The 20,534-nt window shown below is 36.5% G+C and overlaps 1 protein-coding gene across 1 annotated transcript in view; it reads right to left on the bottom strand.

Moving 5' to 3' along the window:
* Positions 1-20,534, bottom strand: part of LOC132547803 (fibrocystin-L-like) — a 111,832-nt gene that overhangs the window by 16,188 nt on the left and 75,110 nt on the right. The window contains exons 41-58 of the mRNA XM_060211606.1: positions 19,296-20,475; positions 17,980-18,129; positions 17,502-17,664; positions 17,224-17,401; positions 16,231-16,390; positions 15,697-15,782; positions 14,717-14,849; positions 14,316-14,469; positions 12,992-13,203; positions 11,398-12,622; positions 10,334-10,649; positions 9,446-9,620; positions 8,007-8,246; positions 7,028-7,294; positions 5,714-5,971; positions 4,475-4,648; positions 2,642-2,878; positions 438-807 (exon numbers count right to left, since the gene is read on the bottom strand). Coding sequence (XP_060067589.1) covers positions 438-807; positions 2,642-2,878; positions 4,475-4,648; positions 5,714-5,971; positions 7,028-7,294; positions 8,007-8,246; positions 9,446-9,620; positions 10,334-10,649; positions 11,398-12,622; positions 12,992-13,203; positions 14,316-14,469; positions 14,717-14,849; positions 15,697-15,782; positions 16,231-16,390; positions 17,224-17,401; positions 17,502-17,664; positions 17,980-18,129; positions 19,296-20,475 — 5,678 coding nt within the window. The remainder of the gene's footprint in view (positions 1-437; positions 808-2,641; positions 2,879-4,474; positions 4,649-5,713; positions 5,972-7,027; positions 7,295-8,006; positions 8,247-9,445; positions 9,621-10,333; positions 10,650-11,397; positions 12,623-12,991; positions 13,204-14,315; positions 14,470-14,716; positions 14,850-15,696; positions 15,783-16,230; positions 16,391-17,223; positions 17,402-17,501; positions 17,665-17,979; positions 18,130-19,295; positions 20,476-20,534) is intronic.

The following is a 20,534-nucleotide window of genomic DNA, read 5'->3' as shown; positions in this document are numbered from 1 at the left end:
ATTAATGCAATGAATCAAAATAAAAACAATTTGTATTCACAATGACGATGATGGTGATGATGAAAATGATGATGATGATGACGATGGAGATGAGGACGATGGTGATGATGATGACAATGAAGATGAGGACGATGGTGATGATGATGATGATGATGATGATGATGATGATGATGATGATGATGATGATGATGATGATGATGATGATGATGATGACGACGACGACGATGAAGATGAAAATGATGACGGCATTGGTGATGATGATGATGATGATGATGGTACAATGAAAAACTGAAATCATATTGCATGCAATGTGTATTTTCAAGGGTGTTTGAATAGATAAGATTTACACTTAAGGTATAAGTATATATATATATAAGTAACATACATAAAATACAAAACAATGAAACAACTAGGTGATAAAATGACCTTGACCTTACCCTACATAGAACATGCCGTAGTCCCAGTTCTTGTAAGACGTAATTCCTGTGTACCTGACACAGTCCACACCTGTCGGCTGTCCTTCGTTTGTAGGGAACAGTGCCACACCAATCAGACAAGTATGGACAACATTATCACTCCATGTAACAACGTCACTGTCACAGGGATGTGGAAAAACATTTAAACACGATCGTTCCGATGATGAGATGTGGTTTCCCACCATGACTAAGTCTATTTCTGTGTAACTCTCAACAGCCCCAGTGTAGTCCATCAGTTTAGTGTCATTACGGTTTCCGTAAGTCCCTCGCCACAGCATCAAAGACACCAGGTTGTAATACAGCATGGTATTGGAGGACTTTGTTTGTATCGCTGAAACAACACAGAAAGGAAACTATCAGGCCAGGGAACTATTAAATACAAGATTCAAGACAAAAGAAGGATTACAAACAGGTCAATATTGTGTGAAAATTATTACTCACGAACATGTCCTGCTGAAATCTTTTAAACAGAGATAACTCTCATCTTGAGAGTAAAAGGTAGGTCAAGGACATTTTCTTGAACATATACATTTAGACTTTCTCCCCAGTCGATACAGACCAAATATCCTGATCTTAGCTATGATTCAAAACTTGTGTGCTTATATAGGTTATAAATTAACTGTAAGTACTGTTAAAGAGGTTGGAATGATTTAGTCACAAAATATTGAACATTTGCAAAATAAAATTATTGCTCCTGTCATGATTAACCTATAAATATTTCCACAAAATCAAAAAAACCCTAACCCATCCACTCCAAAAACAGAAAGTGTTCCCAGTGATGAAAAGCCTATAGCCCTCAAAAACTGATATAGATATATCAATAGCTTAATAGGGCTTTATTGAGTGAAATAGGTACTGCATTAAATGTTCCCACAGTGTGATACATGATATTGTACTGTCTTACATGTTCCCACAGTGTGGTATATATTGTACTGTCTTACATGTTCCCACAGTGTGGTATATGATATTGTACTGTCTAACATGTTCCCACAGTGTGGTATATATTGTACTGTCTTACATTGTACTGTCTTACATATTCCCACAGTGTGATATATGATATTGTACTGTCTAACATGTTCCCACAATGTGATATATATTGTACTGTCTAACATGTTCCCACAGTGTGGTATATATTGTACTGTCTAACATGTTCCCACAGTGTGGTATATGATATTGTACTGTCTAACATGTTCCCACAATGTGATATATATTGTACTGTCTTACATGTTCCCACAGTGTGGCATATGATATTGTACTGTCTTACATGTTCCCACAGTGTGGTATATGATATTGTACTGTCTTACATGTTCCCACAGTGTGGTATATGATATTGTACTGTCTTACATGTTCCCACAGTGTGGTATATATATTGTACTGTCTTACATGTTCCCACAGTGTGGTATATATATTGTACTGTCTAACATACATGTTCAGTGTGGTATATATATTGTCCCACAGTGTGGTATATGATACTATACTGTCTTACATGTTCCCACAGTGTGGTATATATTGTACTGTCTAACATGTTCCCACAGTGTGGTATATGATATTGTACTGTCTTACATGCTCCCACAGTGTGGTATATATATTGTACTGTCTTACATGTTCCCACAGTGTGATACAGTGTGGTATATATTGTACTGTCTTACATGTTCCCACAGTGTGGTATATATATTGTACTGTCTTACATGTTCCCACAGTGTGGTATATGATATTGTACTGTCTTACATGTTCCCACAGTGTGGTATATGATATTGTACTGTCTTACATGTTCCCACAGTGTGGTATATGATATTGTACTGTCTTACATGTGCCCACAGTGTGGTATATGATATTGTACTGTCTTACATGTTCCCACAGTGTGGTATATGATATTGTACTGTCTTACATGCTCCCAAAGTGTGGTATATATTGTACTGTCTTACATGTTCCCACAGTGTGGTATATGATATTGTACTGTCTTACATGCTCCCACGGTGTGGTATATGATATTGTACTGTCTTACATGTGCCCACAGTGTGGTATATGATATTGTACTGTCTTACATGTTCCCACAGTGTGGCATATGATATTGTACTGTCTTACATGTTCCCACAGTGTGGTATATGATATTGTACTGTCTTACATGTTCCCACAGTGTGGTATATGATACTATACTGTCTTACATGCTCCCACGGTGTGGTATATGATATTATTTTCGACCAGGAAATCCGGAGCTCCAAACAAGCCTATAGCTGTATTGAATCCATCATGGAAGGCACAGTATTTGATACTGCTTGGAGTAGCAGGTACACCAGCGGGACCTGTGTCTTTATATGCGATAGAAAACCGAGGATCATGGGACTTTGTCCAGCTTTCTTGACCTGTGTGGTAAAACTCTGTATTCCAAACACGGGCATAACCTATGAAGAGAAAAATAATTATATAAAGTTACACAACATGATTTTGTGATTTTCTTTCTACTGTACGGAACAGAAAAGACACATAGATATATCCATTTACTCTTAAATTCACAATACGATTGTCAGCATTACATATGTACATTCAAGAAAGTCTTTGTAATTTGCACTCATTCTGTGTAAAGGCTCATTCTGCCTTCTAGGGTGAAAGGTGAATGGGACACCTGTTCTCCTGTACTTTTCACCCATGGTTATTACAAGCTGACTTTGGTCTAAAGATCCATCCAGCTTCTTTAAGACAGAAAACGTTTCAGAGAAAAATAGAACAGATGGATGGACAACATATTCACTGCTCAGGTGTAAGATCTTAGTAAATCTAAGTATTGATGTAACAAGAGGCCCAATGGGACTGAATCAGTCATGATTACCTGTCTGTTTCTGCAAACTCTGGACAGGTGAGCTAGAAATAAGGTTTTCCAAGATTGATTATTTAATAAAAAAATTAGATTCATCGTAATGCCAGCGTGAATGGCCGATGACTAAAACATTCGAAATTTATTTTATTTTATTTTTTTTGTTGTTTTTATCTCCAAACTATCATATATGACCGACGACTTTTACATATAACTATGTGAAGGGAGGTAATCCAATATGGTGGATGCAGAACTCGGGAATGATAACCTCAAGAATGGCATGTTCCTGCGTATAATGCGCAACCCCATTTTTGAAACGACAGTTTTAGCTTGAAAAAGTGAGCAATTTACGCGAAAATTTACGGTATATAAACAAGATTTCTTGATGTCCATCAAAAGAGGTCATATGGGCCTGTATTGCCAAATTGGCCACAATGTTCATCTAAAACCTGTGAACATCAAGGTAGGTCATTTATTAATCAATGAGATATAATATCTTTTAACACAGATATTTGGCAGATTTTTTGTCTGTCTTTTCAGCTATATATTTAGCTTTTAATGTGGTTTTTGCAATAAATCCTTTGTACGCTAAACTTTATATCTGAATATTACTGGATACTACTGGTCAAAAATCATGTCCCAGGCCTATTGGTATAGACATGGGTTAAAGATTTATCCTAACTGTTCCCTGGGACACTGCAAGTGGATTATGTTAATTCGTTCTGAATTTGAACAATGTGACATCCTTTATCCTAGTGGGTTACTTAAAGTCATGCAAACATCATGACCCTGGGCTAATTCGGATCTCTTCAGAAGTTATTTAAAGATCATTGGTTTAAAGATTTTGACATATTTGATAAATGTGACCTATAAAATGACTGAAGGTCCATTATCGATCACATCTGATAACCCTTCATAGCAGCAAAATTCTGGTCCATTAAAAAATTCTTGGTTATATGAATTTGAGGCGGTTTGGCCTAGTGACCTTGAAAGAGGACAGAGGTCATTCTTTTTAACAAACTTGCTACCCTTCATCACAGCATCTTGTTGTCTCTAACAATGATCCTAAAGTTAGTTTTCTGGTTATAAAGAGTAATTCAATAGAGAACAGAAATTTTACCCTACAGCAAGATTGAGCTAACTACAAATGTATAGTACAGCTTTCTCAAATCTTGCTCATACAAACCTTGTAAAATATCTCCAGTGTCTGTATCTTCCCACGTGCCTACGATAACTCTCCCTCCAAATGATTCCTTCATAATATTATTGTAGTCTTCTCCCACAATCTTAATGTTTCGTGTTAGGTCTCCTATTTCCGCTGCGATGGAGTAGGATGTTCCATTAAAGGTTTCCGCTCCAACTATATAACATAAAAATGTCAATGCTTGATACACAATAACATATTGAGATAGCGACAGAAGGGTGTAATACATGATATCTTTTATCCAAATTGTATTGTGGTGGACAAACAGCATGATTCTAGGCCTCATGGTTTTATAGAAGAAGTTGTTGAAAGGAACAATTATATGACTTCAGGTCAATTTCTGTAATATGTTTTCAAGGTTTTACCTAACTTGGTTAACCCAAAACTTTTATAGCCATCACCTATCTCCATGTTTTACCTGCACATCTGTCTCAAGTTACCTGTACATCAGTCTTGAATGACCTGTATGTCAGTTTCAAGTTACCTGTACATCAGTCTCCAGTTACCTGTGTGTCTGTCTGAAGTTTACCTGTACCTCAGTCTCCAGTTACCTGTGTATCTGTCTGAAGTTTACCTGTACCTCAGTCTCCAGTTACCTGTGTGTCTGTCTGAAGTTTACCTGTACCTCAGTCTCCAGTTACCTGTGTGTCTGTCTGAAGTTCACCTGTCCCTTAGTCTCCAGTTACCTGACCCTCAGTCTCCAGTTACCTGTGCATCAGTTTGAATTTTACCTGTACCTCAATCTCCAGTTACCTGTGTGTCTGTCTGAAGTTTACCTGTCCCTCAGTCTCCAGTTACCTGTGTGTCTGTCTGAAGTTTACCTGTCCCTCAGTCTCCAGTTACCTGTGTGTCTGTCTGAAGTTTACCTGTCCCTCAGTCTCCAGTTACCTGTGTGTCTGTCTGAAGTTTACCTGTCCCTCAGTCTCCAGTTACCTGTGTGTCTTGTCTGAAGTTTACCTGTATCTCAGTCTTGAGTTATCTGTCCCTCAGTCTCCAGTTACCTGTGCCTCACTCTCCAGTTACCTGTCCCTCAGTCTCAAGTTACCTGTCCCTCAGTCTCCAGTTACTTGTGCCTCACTCTCCAGTTACCTGTCCCTCAGTCTCCAGTTACCTGTATCTCAGTCTCAAGTTACCTGTCCCTCAGTCTCCAGTTACCTGTACCTCAGTCTCCAGTTATCTGTCCCTCAGTCTCCAGTTACCTGTCCCACAGTCTCCAGTTACCTGTATGACTGTACATCAATCCAGCATCGAGTTCCAGTACTGTTGTCTCTCCCTTATTACTGACAGATTTTATTCGTCGTTTCTCTGCTTCTTTAGCATTGTAACCCGTCGCCGTTATTAGGACTTCATCATTCACCTGCCAGTCTGTTACTCTAATTGCCAGAGTTACAAATGTGTCTCCAACAGCTGCTGAGTTGCCTAATGTAGTCCAAGGAATTTTAGGTCCTGTGCCATTCAGGGTCAGCCCTCCAAATGAAGCTGTATGTAAAGTATAAAAAGAAACTTTGATAAGGGGAGATAACTTATACTACTAACAGCTAACCACTAACCTAACTCAGGGTCAGCCCTCCAAATGAGGCTGTATGTAAGGTATGAAAGAAAAGCTTTGATAGGGGAGATAACTTATATTAATATCAACTAACCACTACCCCATCTTGACCAATTTCCAAAATACCATCAACATATCAAAATTTATTTAGCATAGGATCCCCTTCCTCTTCCTGTCTTTCTTTAACCAGTCCTTTTGCTGTGACATGCAAATTGTTTGGCTAAGCCTATAATAAGACCAGGAGGTCATCTTCTAAATTACAGTTTAAGAACAGGTCAGGTAGTATAGATGACCCCTCTCTCCCTTATTTCTGTATCCAACTCTTCCTCATCACTTTCTATTTTTCACTATCTTCTTATTTTCCTATCTTTTCTTGTGTATAATAGTGGAAGTAAAACACATTAAATTAAAAAAAAAAATTGGAATTATATTAGAATTAAAAATTAATATTAAATTAGGGGAGAACAGTTAAGTACAAGTAGATAACAGTGAAATTGATAAGTTTGTTTACCTTGGAGAAGTGTAGTAAGTATTTGTGAAGGTATAGCAACGAACATGAAAAATATCATTTTGATTTTATAGGAATATTTTTAACAATTACATCATATCAACTTAAAATTTAAAAATGTATTTTTTCACAAAAACATAGTTTCAACATTTAATACGTATTATGTATGAAGCTGAACCTCATTACCTCCAAGTTGTGTAACTCAAAGACCCTGTTAAATTCTGAGTAATTCATCAGTCCCTGCCAAACTTCATACCAAACATTCAAACTTAATTTAACTCCAATTCTTGGATAACTTGTAATTTCCTAACTGTCTTGCCTACTTCATAATAATGAAGTTTAACTGTTTCTATCAAAATTCTGAAGACATCCTGACCAAATTATACTGAATAAGGAGTACAGTATTATATGCATAATAGCCTATTGTCATGTGACCTGTAAGAATACAAATCGACTATATAACTGTATGTAAACACACCCAAAACTTTGGCACCAATGGGAATGTCTGCGCCACTCTCATGATGATCAGTGTAAACTGGTGTCCTACGACTGCCTAGCAACAGAAGAGTCGCCTTGCCAACGAATGCATCATCACATCCAATTATGAGCTGTCCGCCAATGATAACAATGTAAGTCGCTCTGATGACGATTTCTACATCTGCTTTATTCTGTACTGTTAACGTTCCTCGGATGATGAGCTTGTTCAGTCTTGCTGTTGAGGTGGTTCCCATGGTAACCCAAACACCTAAACCATCAACCAATCATAAACGGTTATGCATGTACCCAGATTGAGCTACGGTGTGTATGTTTAAATCTGATGTCAAGCTCTGATACAGAAATGACTCGGTTTCTTATAATGCATCTTGATAATATTCTTTCATAATTATTTTATGAAAAAATTTATGAAGAAACTGGTTATATTACATGACAATGATACAGTATTTGCTGACATTTATACTGTAACTGTAGTAGATGTGGATGTTTGTTTACATCACATGAACCTATTATAGGATAGATATGGCGATTTTAACAAGAATTACATTTAATTATACGCCCCACCTTTCCTAATTCATTAGTATAATGGTCATTTTAAGCAAAATGCATGATACACTGAAACCTGATTGCCTCCTCTGAAATACGAAATTTTCTACTGATTTTTTTTTAATGATATGTAACACCAAAGAAATATTTTTGTCATGTTCAAATACTGATGCATTATAAAACACAGCATAAAATTTTGTCAACAAAATTTAAATCAAATTGAAAAGCACGTGATAAAGACTTTAAGAAAATTCTGAAGTTTTCACAAATAAAAAGAAAATTGAAAATTTAATGGTGCATTCAAATGTCCCTACTAGATTGATGATGCTAATACAGGAAAACTCATAATGTAGTTTTGATTACTGGGATATTTCATCACAAGGAAACATGTTCATGGATAAGAAAAGTACACATACCAGCTTTTATCTCTACATTAGCACCGTCACCACACTTCTTTGGTGTTGTAAGCTCATTACAGAACTGTTTCCATGTTTTAATCACATGTGTGCTATCAGGGTGACAGCTTGGAGAGATATTCCTTCTGTCTGGAGTTACACAGCCATCGTATTTACACTTATACGTGTCCAACATTATCTGGTGATCATTAGAGTTTACCAATGATGAGGTCCTTACAGGTTCATCACGCAGAGAAGACACTAAATGGGAAAAAAATGTTAACTCACATAAACAATAATATGATATATAAACATCAGGTAACCATGGAAACATCTACAAAACTAATGATAGGTGATTCAATTTTGTAGAGTCATTAATTTTCATGGGAAATTTATTTTTGTTAGTTTTGTGCATTCATATGTCCATGAACTGTCAAAATTGTCATAATTAGATTTACTAAGCTCTGTCATCCATGAAATCAAATGTCCAAATTATTTTTTGAAAAACCACAAAGATATTGAGCTGCGATTCCACAGTAATTGAATCCTGAACTTTCCTGTATGACATATCTGAATTTTGAAAACACACTACAATAACTCTTGGAAATCATCAAACTTTTGGTAATGGTATTCTAGACTCATTGTTCTCACATCATTCCAAGGTAAGAAAACAGGAATACTGAGGAAAAGTCCTGTTAAGTTGGGTAGTTGACCACAATTTCCTAAGTACATCAGACCAGTGTATTGTATAGGTGGTTAAATCTAAATCTACTCACAGTTATGACAGATAGTACAAAATTAAATACCCGGTGAACATTTTTACAATGAATGAAAATCTCAGAAAATGTCTGTTTTGCTGTATCAATGTACATGATTTTATGCTCTTGAATTTTCCAAACCCTGGAAAACTGAAAAATATTAGAAGCTTGAAATTTAAAAACTATGTAAAAATAAACAATATGATTACCACAGTGTCACCTGACCTACGTAAATTTTCCTGTCTGTACACTAACAACTGTTATTTCAATTCTATGGACTAAATTATTTAAAATATGACAAAAAAGCTAAAATAGGTGTGTTTTATTTCATTTGGTTTGTACTTACACAATATTACATAAGAATATTATTCCCCTTACTTCAGTTCAACCTCGCCCAAAAACAAGCATCTTTCTAACCCTGACTACAACATATGCTTGGCTATCACACACACACCAGCTTTATTTTCTAGCAAGAAATGTAAGAAGGGGGGAGGCAGGGAGGTAAAAAGTGTGGTAAGTCAATCTCATTCATAAAATTATAAATGGAAACAAAATTTTTCAGTTTTACACAGTGTTGCCAGTTTTAAGTTTGGAGTTAAATGTTTTGACTTTGCAATTATTTTACACACATTTATTCATTTTTACGATGGAAATGTATTCATTTGTATGAGGAATGCATACATAGTAAGCACATTCACCGACCTATATAACACAGCCTCTTTGTGTCCTCGTGGAAGTACCAAGTTCCATCCTTGTCTGATGGCGTCAAAGCCGAGGTCGATTCTGGACATTCAATTTTTCCATTGTAGAAAAATTTGTCTGGCTTAGCCTTCATCTTATGACATAAAATGAGGAAATTCACAGTGTCTTCTGGATCCTACAAGTCCATAAAGGAAGAAGTGTAAATACATGTTCTCTTCAAACACTCCAATGACTTGGATTTAAGTTTGGAAAAAGGTTATATAAATGCCTTTGAAAAAAAAAGTAAGCTTTTCTTTACAATGTAATCAAGTAACTATCAATGTAAGCTAATTTACTGAGTAATAAGTGCTGTCAGGGACGGGTTATGCTCCCAAATCAGTACAAAATTTAAGTATTAAAAATAAAAAAGGGCAATAAGAAAGTTATGATTCTTGTGCAATGCCCTCCTACTTGTTGAGATCTATCTACCTAGGAATTTTCAGGATAATACCTGTCATAGTGTTTGTGTAATCCTCTAGCCAAAATTTCAGTATGAAAAATAACAAAGGGCTATAACTCCTCAATTTTGCAAATGAGTGTGATGGTTCTTGTGCACTGCACTTCTCTATCTATCTATGAAGTTTAATGTTGATACCTCTTATAGTGTTTGTGTTATGGTACTGACAAAATTGTGACAGACTGACAGACAAAGCAGTGACTGGATGCTCTCCCTTTGGGGATCATATAAATATATCCTTTTTTTGCAAGGAGGAATGTTGTCATATGAATGTTTGATATAAAATAGTTGTTTTAAGTGATTCCTTATGTCAGAGAATTTTGTCGACTAATGATGATATCCTTTATATAAGTTATTGGATGTTTCCAGTAATGTGAAAAATTATCACAAACCTGATGTAAATCGTAAACCATTCCTGAATAGCTTATGTTATTCAAATGATTTGGTTCTTCAAACTCCAAAAGAATTTCATTTTTGTTCTCCATCAGCAGCATGGTCCATCCCTGTTTTTGTGCCTGACATTTAGGAGAATAGAGGCTAAAGAAAGACCCTCCCATGTATGTCGCCTTGAGACGTTTCCCCGCTTTTGTCGAGATACTATCTACATTCAATGTCAGGCGATGAAATACTGTTTCAGCAGGGCAAAGGCAGACTTCCATATTGCCAGAGTTAAACAGATTCTTTGAGGAAAAATCTTTTGTGCAGACACTGAAAAAGTATTTAAACATTTATTTCTCGTATTGAATGGACATTTATCACATAGCACTGTCTACTATTCATTGTCAGTGCCACTAGACATTACTAGACATTGGTTTGTCTTCTATAAATATGTATATACATTTATCCTGCAACTGTGCTGCCATTGTCGGAATACACCTACCATATATATATATATTTGCTGTATTCTGCAGTGATGGAAAACAGTTGTATTTTAGCATGTGTATTTAACAGAATCACTTTCATTTCATTTCAAACTACACATAACTGTTTAGAGGAGTGTTTTGAACAAACAAGCTTATTTTACAACATTAATAAAATTACTTTTTGTATCCACTAAAGTATAGACCTATATTCCTGCGCAGTGTAATTAATTTGACGTGCGTCCTCAGGTGAAATGTCAATGTCAGCTAAAAAACTTTGAATAGATCTAACAAATTTGAAATTTCAACAGTCTGAATTATTAATAAGAGTTGCAGGATAGATACAATAAATGCCAATGTCTTAAAATATAAGTTGTATTTTGGTACGGGTGCAGAAAGAGAAAAATTGAGAGCTTATATCATAAGACAATGACCATGTATTCTCTATATATTAATGTAAATGTCATACACATTACACATATGACAGTCTATGACATTATGACGTATTGGTAGTGTAAAAATAAGTATAACCAAGTAAATGAAATGATGATAAGGTAAATTGTTTTACAGTAAACAGTAAAGAATGAAATACTTACCTGAGGAATGGTGGACTACAAACCACCAGCTTCCCTGGTTCATTAGAGTCAGTTAAGCTGCCATCGTCTTCAATTATACCGGAACGGTCTGACGGGAACAGAACACGTTGTACAGTGTTGATAAACACTGCCTGTGTCACCCTATAGTGATAGCCAGCACAATCAGCATAACAGGTGCTTGTTTTAGTTGGAAATGAAAAGGCACTTGAGCCAAGTGTGTCATAATTCACAAATGTAACACCGTCAACTTTACCAACTTTTCCACAGGGAAAGACAACTCCGTAAGTTGTGATGGCAGCTGAGCCATCTCCAACATCCCATTTGGGATGTAAAGGAAGCATGGGATCATATGCTACATACACTCCAGCTTTAAGACCAGTGTGATCCTGGAATATGTCTCCACTGTGGTGGTCCGACATTATTTGGATTTCTACACTTGTCAATTCATTATGTAGCGAATACAGATTTTCGATGAGAAGAGCACTGACATCAGTCATTTCTGCAGCCTTTTTACATAAATATGCTGTAAATTCCTCGAATAATGCCACTGATGGTGTTTCATCAAAGCCTTCGTTAGACGGATAATACTCATGTAAAACCCACAGTCCATACTCTCCCATGGAGTGTGCAGTATTACCGTAAAACTTCCTAAATGGGCCATTCTTTGGTTTGAAATTATCGTTCCGTGACATCCCATCAGAATGTTTATCAAAATTGTACCAGAATCCAAAGTGTGTTCCTCCAGCTGCTACATTGTCCTGTATAATATTGTCTGGATTTGTGATGAAAAAAGCCGCTGGTGTGAGGTCCTCGCTATGCAGGCTGGGAGAGGGTTTAACCAGGAATGCAAGGTTATTTTGCATTTGGTTTCCCATCTCCGTCCCATCCTCGAGGAAAATTCCACAACCAGTCACATTGTAAAAGACATTGTTCCCCACCAATAAATTGTTAGTGGTACGAATGTTTAAAGCCCGATTAAATGTGCCGTGAATCGCTGAGCTGTGGACATACGATTTAGATACGTCACCATTCATATGGAAGTGGATTGGATGCCTACCATTACCGAAGGTCTGTCCAGCCTGTGTAATTTCTGTGTTGTTTATACGAACAATGACCATATCATTGTCAGGTTCTGCAGCATGAACGAAAATCTGTGCTCCAAACTGATCTGATGAAGTCTCTTTTCCAAATCTTCTGTTGTAACACATCTCGGTCGCAAATTCACCTGTGATAGAAAATCAAGGAATCAAATCTTCAGTAAAATTGTCCATTTTTCCAACTGATACAAAATATTCATGAATATCAAAACATCTAATTTCAATATGGCGCTGTTTATACACTGTAAATTTCAGTATTTTTCAGGTTACTGTAACCCCTGGAAAATTTAGAATATATTATTTTCTGGACGAGGAGTATGTAACCTTGGTAAATACTAACTGCAAATACCGATTGGATAGAGAGAACTTCTCTTTAGCTTGATTGCTTGAGCATAAGACTAGTAAGTCAGGGGTCCTGGGTTCGAATCCTAGCAGAGGCATTGAAATAAACAATGGCGTCTGATACATAGGAAACATAAACTCTCACCAAATCATACCTGAATCCAACCCTTTCTGACATGCTTCAGCCTTTTCTGGGACAGCATCTGTGTTGGTACCCATGACCTTGACATTGTGACTAAGCAGACCAACTTCTGCTCTCACTTCAAAATCATGATCACCATGTCTCAGTGTAATTCCTAAGTGTTCAAACTGAAGAGGCTCCACAAAAGTCAGAGTGTAACCATCATCAGATATGTCTTCAATCATCCTGTAAATTGATACAAAAACCTTATCTTACAGTAATGGTATATTTGACCTTGAGTTCCAGTGTTTGTTGCCAAGAACTTTTCCTTGACCAGAATTCTACTTTGTTTGTGACCAATTAAACCAAGATTTTAAAGAAAAGATAAAGCAGGGAAAATTTTATATTTAAATAGATTTTGAAAATATATATCAAAATTTATTTGATTGATTTCTTTTACAGAAAGATAAGATGACAATCAACATTTAAACCTTTTTATACTGCTACCATTATACAAAATACCTTGTTATACTGTCACCATTATACAGTAAAACCTTGTTATACTGTCACCATTATACAGTAAAACCTTGTTATACTGTCACCATTATACAGTAAAACCTGGTTATACTGTCACCATTATACAGTAAAACCTGGTTATACTGTCACCATAATACAGTAAAACCTGGTTATACTGTCACCATTATACAGTAAAACCTGGTTATACTGTCACCATAATACAGTAAAACCTTGTTATACTGTCACCATTATACAGTAAAACCTTCTTATACTGTCACAATAATACAGTAAAACCTTGTTATACAGTCAACATAATACAGTAAAACCTGGTTATACTGTCAACATTATACAGTAAAACCTTGTTATACTGTCACCATTATACAGTAAAACCTGGTTATACTGTCACCATTATACAGTAAAACCTGGTTATACTGTCACCATTATACAGTAAAACCTGGTTATACTGTCAACATTATACAGTAAAACCTGGTTATACTGTCAACATAATACAGTAAAACCTGGTTATACTGTCACCATTATACAGTAAAACCTTGTTATACTGTCACCATTATAGAATAAAACCTTGTTATACTGTCACCATTATACAGTAAAACCTTGTTATACTGTCACCATTATACAGTAAAACCTTGTTATACTGTCACCATTATAGAATAAAACCTTGTTATACTGTCACCATTATACAGTAAAACCTTGTTATACTGCCAATAGTTTACAATAGAATCTAGGCATTATAAAGGGGTGAGACAAGCTGCTAATCAACTTCCTGACCAGATCTTCTGCCAACAACGACAGTGTGCTCTAAATCACCATATCTTCCTTACCTGGTTTCTGTTTGCTCCTGTGAGGCTTTGTTGCCTGTTGTTGCTATGACGATGAGGTCACCTGACCTCCAGTTGACAGGGTCAATGAGGACAATATGTGTGTCACCCTTTGCTGCAGTGGCTGCTAGCTTTGACCATGGTGATCGAGGTATACCTATGTGTATATGCACAACAGTTTTCAATAGTTACAATGACATCACAATGTCCTGACCAGGGCTGATAATGATGAAATGAAAAAACACACAACAAACATATATTTCTAATGTAATTCTGGACTCTAACATCTCATAATGATACATATTTGGTTCTTCCTCATTATGCTTAATAATTAAACAAAATTTGATCTAGATCTAACTTTCCTTATTTAAGGATTAATTACAGTTTAATATTTAAATTGTTACCATGGAGATCAAGCGTTCCCTCCCGAACAGCTATCACCTTGGAGCCATAGAGTGGCAGAAGAGTCTGCTCTAGGTAGTGACCATGTAGTAATATAGTAAGGTAACTTGTGTAGGGTTTGTCTTCCGTACCAACCTGTCATCAATAAAGAGGATCACATTACATGAATAATTTATTTACAGACAATTCGACATATAGACAAATAAAGAGGACGACTTTTTGACCTAATCATCGAGTCCTTGTGGTGCACCCCTATATAGTAGCTGGCCATCTGTCTTGTTGTGTGATGTGATTCCAATTGGAAAAATGAAGATGATGACAGTCTCTCAAACTATCTACAAAGCTGCAATTAAATAGAAGTCTGGAATTTCTCAGAAAAGCAATCTCATTATGACAAGTTTGTCCAGTTTAGAGAAATCAAGACGAGACAATACAGTCTTTAAAATGTCCAATAACCGGCTTTACATATTGGCTGATGGGTTGAATTCTGTGTAATATTTACATCCTTCCAGAGAACTGAAAATCCTTCAGAAATTCTGAATAATTGTGTTTCTACTGAAATTTGAAAAATTAATTTTTAATCAGAGAATGAAATATATTAATAAAAAAAAGAAGACTTTAATATTTGGTTAATTTATTAACAAAAATATTTTTAAAGCTTTTTGCTCAGTAAGAATACAGCCCATGAACCACTAAGATTATTTTGTGGATGGTGGTTACCTCACTGAACAACATACAGGAGGCCCATTGCACCACATCAAGAGCAAATAGGGTACAGTGTCTTGTTCAAGGACACAAACACATTGGCAGAGACTGATCCATATCTGAGAAAAATAAACTACAACAGGTAGGGGGCGTCAAACCACATATCTCAGAAATTCATCTGAGGTTATAATTAAATGTTGACTGACTTGGCAGTACAAGCACTGTATCTACAGATTCCCAATCATCAGAGTTTTACCTGAGTTTTCTAATAACTTACCTGTAACTTTCCCTGGTTGATGATGAGGATGTTATGTGCCTGTAGAAGAATGCTGCTCTTTGTTTCATCAAAGATTACTGTACCACCTAAAAGACACATCCAACCAAAATTAAAGTCATGCATTCTTTACAACCAATCATGTCTGCTTTTACTTATTTATTTCCATTATGACCAATGAAAACTATTTTTATATTTCCTTTATATCCAATCAACATTTCTGTTTCTTATTTTCCATTTAGCCTATGAAAATTTTTGTCATACTGCAGATGTTGTATTTTGTCAATGGTTAAATATAAGTAGTTTCACCAATACCTTGGAACAAGAAAAATGCATTTTTCATGAAAATCATGAAATAGACTTTATTCTATGTTATGATAATTTTCCTAGGTACAAGTACATGAAATGGTATCTATCTTTGGACACCCTTAAAAGAAACAAATAATGACACTCCTCTGATAACAGCCTTAACAGTATTTTAACAAACAAATTTAATGGTCATTGATGAAGAAAGATAATAAACGCCAGAACACTGACCATCAATAACAAGCATGGTGAGGACTGGAACTTCTTCCACATCAATCATCAGTGTCATCTCTGAAGACACTACCACAATGTCTCCCGCTATCGGAGGCGATGACCCACCCCATGTAAACGATGACGAATATTTGTCAACAAACTGGAATTCTAGAACATCCTGGAAAGGAATATTTTAAAATCAGCAATTTTAAATTTTGAAGTGTTCTCAACAACAATGAATCTTGATATTAAGGGAAAGCCTACGAAGAAGACACTGTCAAATTGTAAAGTTGGTTCTACAAATTTGAAAGCCAAATTCTCAAGCAAGCATTTACATAAATACAACTACACATTTGACCCCTGTGACCTTGAAAAAGAGTAAAGGTCATTTATTTCACACAATTTGTACCCCTCATACCAACACCCTTTTTATTATAGAGAAGAAGTTGTTCAAATAGTTGAACACATACGACCTCTATGACCTTCAAAGTAGGTCAAGATCATTCATTTGAACAAACTTGGTAGCATATAAAAGGTCCAATATCAGCTCCTTGGTCTTTTTCCTTATTGAGATGTCAACTTAGTCTTTCATTTGAACAAACTTGGTAGTCCTTCTTCCAGCACTGTGCCTTTTGGTACTTTGAAAATATTAGCATATTTGATGCTTGTGACCTTGAAAGTCTGTCAAGGTCATTTATTTAAGAGAAACTGGGAAGCCCTTCATCCAAGCATGCTTTATAACCCTGTGTCTTTTGGTTATTGCAAAGAAGTCATGAAAACATCAGCATATTTGACCCCTGTGACCTTGAAAGTTGGTTAATTTATTTGAACAAAACTTGGTAATGCTTCATCCTAGTAAATTATAGGCTAAATATCAGAACCTTGGTTTAAAAGTAAGAGAGAAATTGTTTAAAGTAATAAGTTGATGACAGTCCAAATGAAGGATGCCCCTCCTAGGCATAGGCCCATTTTCTTTGTGTGCAGTAAAGCTAATAAAATTGTAATACTTACATCCTGTGCAAAGGGAGACAGCTGTGCAGGTTTACTGTTAATAAGCATGCTAACAGCTCCAGATCTCCTTGTTCCTCCAGATGAATTTGTGACACAAATCACAGAAGTGTCTTGAATTGGAGACTGCACGACACAGACCACTCCAGCAGTGTCCACCTTCACCTTATCTGCATCATCCCTAGCAACATAAAACAGTTCAAGGTCAAATCATAACACTAACCTTTCTGCACTGATGAACAAGAAATCACAAAACTTGATAATCTTGTAAAAATCTTTACCCAAAGTTTGAGCCTGTAATAGTGACCCTAGTTCCTCCTGCTGTGCCTGCAGACTGAGGAGTGACATTCTCAATGACAGGGTCAGCCGCAGGATCATCATATTTATAGCCGTCTGTTATAACTTGATGCAAGTTATCCTGGTCAATTTCTACATCAACACAACCTGGAATAAAAAAGTGTTGTAGATTTGTTTACTTTAATGTGAAAGAATCACAAAGAAAAGACTAAAACTTTCTAATGGTAAACAATTAGAACTTTTTTTCTTAAATTTATTTATTTCAGAATTCTTCATTCAAAATATAACTTAAGTTATCAATTTCTCAGTACATTTTTGGGTCTTGTAATGAAAATTTTGTTTTTGTTAATGGATATAACTTAAACTATTCCCAATATTTTGTAAATTCACACGGAATATCATTACTGACAAATGGATATTTTACATTGACAATAAGACTCCATGAGAATAATATATTTGTACCAGAACCAGGAGGTGCTAAGAACACAAGTCTTGTTGAGGAAGATAATTCTGTGAGGATGTCGCACTCTGAGTTTCCAAAGAAGACAGTTGTGGCATCAGGGTTGAATCCAGCCCCAGACATGGTGACTTTCTGACCACCACTAGGAGGGCCTGGAAAAGATGTAAACAAAACATCATTGTCTGCTGGCCTGTATATGTATAGAATTCATCCTCCTATGATACATTCTTTAGATGTTTATATTTTCTTATTGATAAAAAACCAGCTCCAACATGAAAATTTGGTAATAGAAACCTGAAAGGTGGGGGTAGGGAGGTAGGGGGTAGGGGGGGTGGGGGGAGGGGGTGGGGGCTGATGGTATAAGAATTTCTTTTCTATTGACATGAAGTGTAAACGTCAAGAATGTTCCTTAACTTAAGGAAATCTTAACATAGGTTAAGGAATAACTTAAATTTAAGGATGTTTCCTTAACTTGTTGTAATAACTTCCTATGGGCAATTATACGTGAAGGAATAGTCAGTAAGTAGGGAAAGATTCATGACACTTTAAATTGTGTATAAGGAAATGATGTACAGAGAGTATGTATTTATGGCTATCAGAGATTATTTGTCAAGAAGGGATCTACATCTGTGTAGTATGTAACATTAGTTTAACCTGAAGGTTTTTATAAAAAATGAGTAGTGTTCTCTAACACCCCAAAATGGGGGTATAACAACCCCCCCCCACCCCACCCACCACAGGGTACAACCCCCCACCCCACCCCACCCCTCCACATACAACTTCATTGATGAATCCTAAGACTTAATGTATCCACAGTTAGACCTTTAACACTGTGATCATATGTGAGGCAACGTTTCGTTTGATTTCAGTCAAATCTGCTTCAAAATTTCATGACAGGATATTGACCAGTAGTACCCTGAAATATAATACATTTTTGACAGTACGTTTTCAGTTCTATTTTTAGAAACAGAGACCTTGACCTTGACTTTAGAAACCATTTCAAATTCCTAAATCCATATTGCATATATCTACCTATCACAATGTTTGATCTTCTGTGTGAGCCTCATCAGATTGATTTTACCAGTATATTCCTGGTTCTATTTTTAGGAACAACAACCTTGACCTTGACATAAGGAACTTCTTAAATCTCTATTGCGCATTCACATGTCACAGAGTATGATCATGTGAAAATTCAGAAAGTTTGGCCTCTAGAAGCAAAAAAGCTGACAGACAGAGGTTAGACAGTGCGATTCCTATCAACCAGGGGTACTTGCATGTTGTAGCTCTAACTCAAACATGTAATTTAATTTCTACTCACCTATTTTTGGATTGAGTTGTTTATCCACGATCAACAAATAAGTAAACATGCTTGTCTCTCCTTCTGGTGCTGAACGTCCATATCCAGGTACAATGACAACAACATCAGTCAAACCAGCCGCATGGTCACCAAGCTTACAAACAATAATCTCGGCAGATTCTATCTGAACAGCACAAATTGATCCCCCAACATAAACTTCTCGTGATTCAGCATAAAAAAACTCTCCTTCTATGGTGATTTCCTGTCCAGCAGTTCCTTCGACTGGATCCACACCACTTATCACAGGAGTTTTATCCAGATTGTAAGCAAACTGAATTGTTGACCCAATCACAAATGTTGACCCCAATGTGACCGCCACAGGTTGCGAGCCTGCAACATCATCTGTGGGGGGCAATTCACAAACCAGTTGACATGTGGAAACCGTCCCTGACACTAGGCAATCCTTACCACCAATAGTAACAGTAGTGGCGTCATCATAGAAAGCATTACCTGCTACACCGACAAGAACGCCGCCATATATACTCCCCGATTGTGGCGACACCGCACTAACTGCTGGTCGACCAACAATCCAGAACGGGGTATCGCTCTGAGCTGCTCCGATGAAATCAATGTTTACCTCGACTAGATGTGGCTCGGCTGTAAGACATGCAATCTCACAGGTTACTATATTGTCCTTCACAGATTTCACCGCACATCTGATTCTTTCCTCACCAAGGGTAACGTGGACTTTGTTTATTTCCGTACCGAAACCGTGACCACCTAAAAATATTGTTGTTAATCCAAACACTTCTTTTGGGGAAACTGATGTTAATTTAACAGCATGCATATATCTAAAAGACAACTGTGGGGAGAGAACTCCGTCTGGACTGTCGTTGTGTATGAACTGAACAGCACGACGTGTATCTCCATTTCTGTCAGCTGATGAGGACATTGGTGGTGTTCTACATTTCACTTCTGTAAAAGACTCTTCCAATATCTCACATTCTACTCCTCCCACCATTGGAGTGCCTCCACTGAGTCCCACTCCGGAGATCACAAGAGTTGTTCCACCTGCAACCGAGCCTTGCTCTGGTCTTGCACTAATTACTCTGGAACGGAGTTGGAAATTTGGGTTTGGCAGAGCAAGAACACTGTAACCTAGCTCCTTGATTCTAATGGTGATTGGTTCACTCTGTCCAACCTACAGAAAGAAAACAGAAAGAATTAGGAAAGTATAATTCATGGAAAGTATACCTTACC

This window comes from Ylistrum balloti, unplaced genomic scaffold, assembly GCF_031769215.1.
Source record: "Ylistrum balloti isolate Yb309-2 unplaced genomic scaffold, AGI_CSIRO_Ybal_v1 Utg369980, whole genome shotgun sequence".
In the NCBI taxonomy this organism is placed as follows: domain Eukaryota; kingdom Metazoa; phylum Mollusca; class Bivalvia; order Pectinida; family Pectinidae; genus Ylistrum; species Ylistrum balloti.
This window is presented reverse-complemented; position numbering and strand designations above follow the sequence as displayed.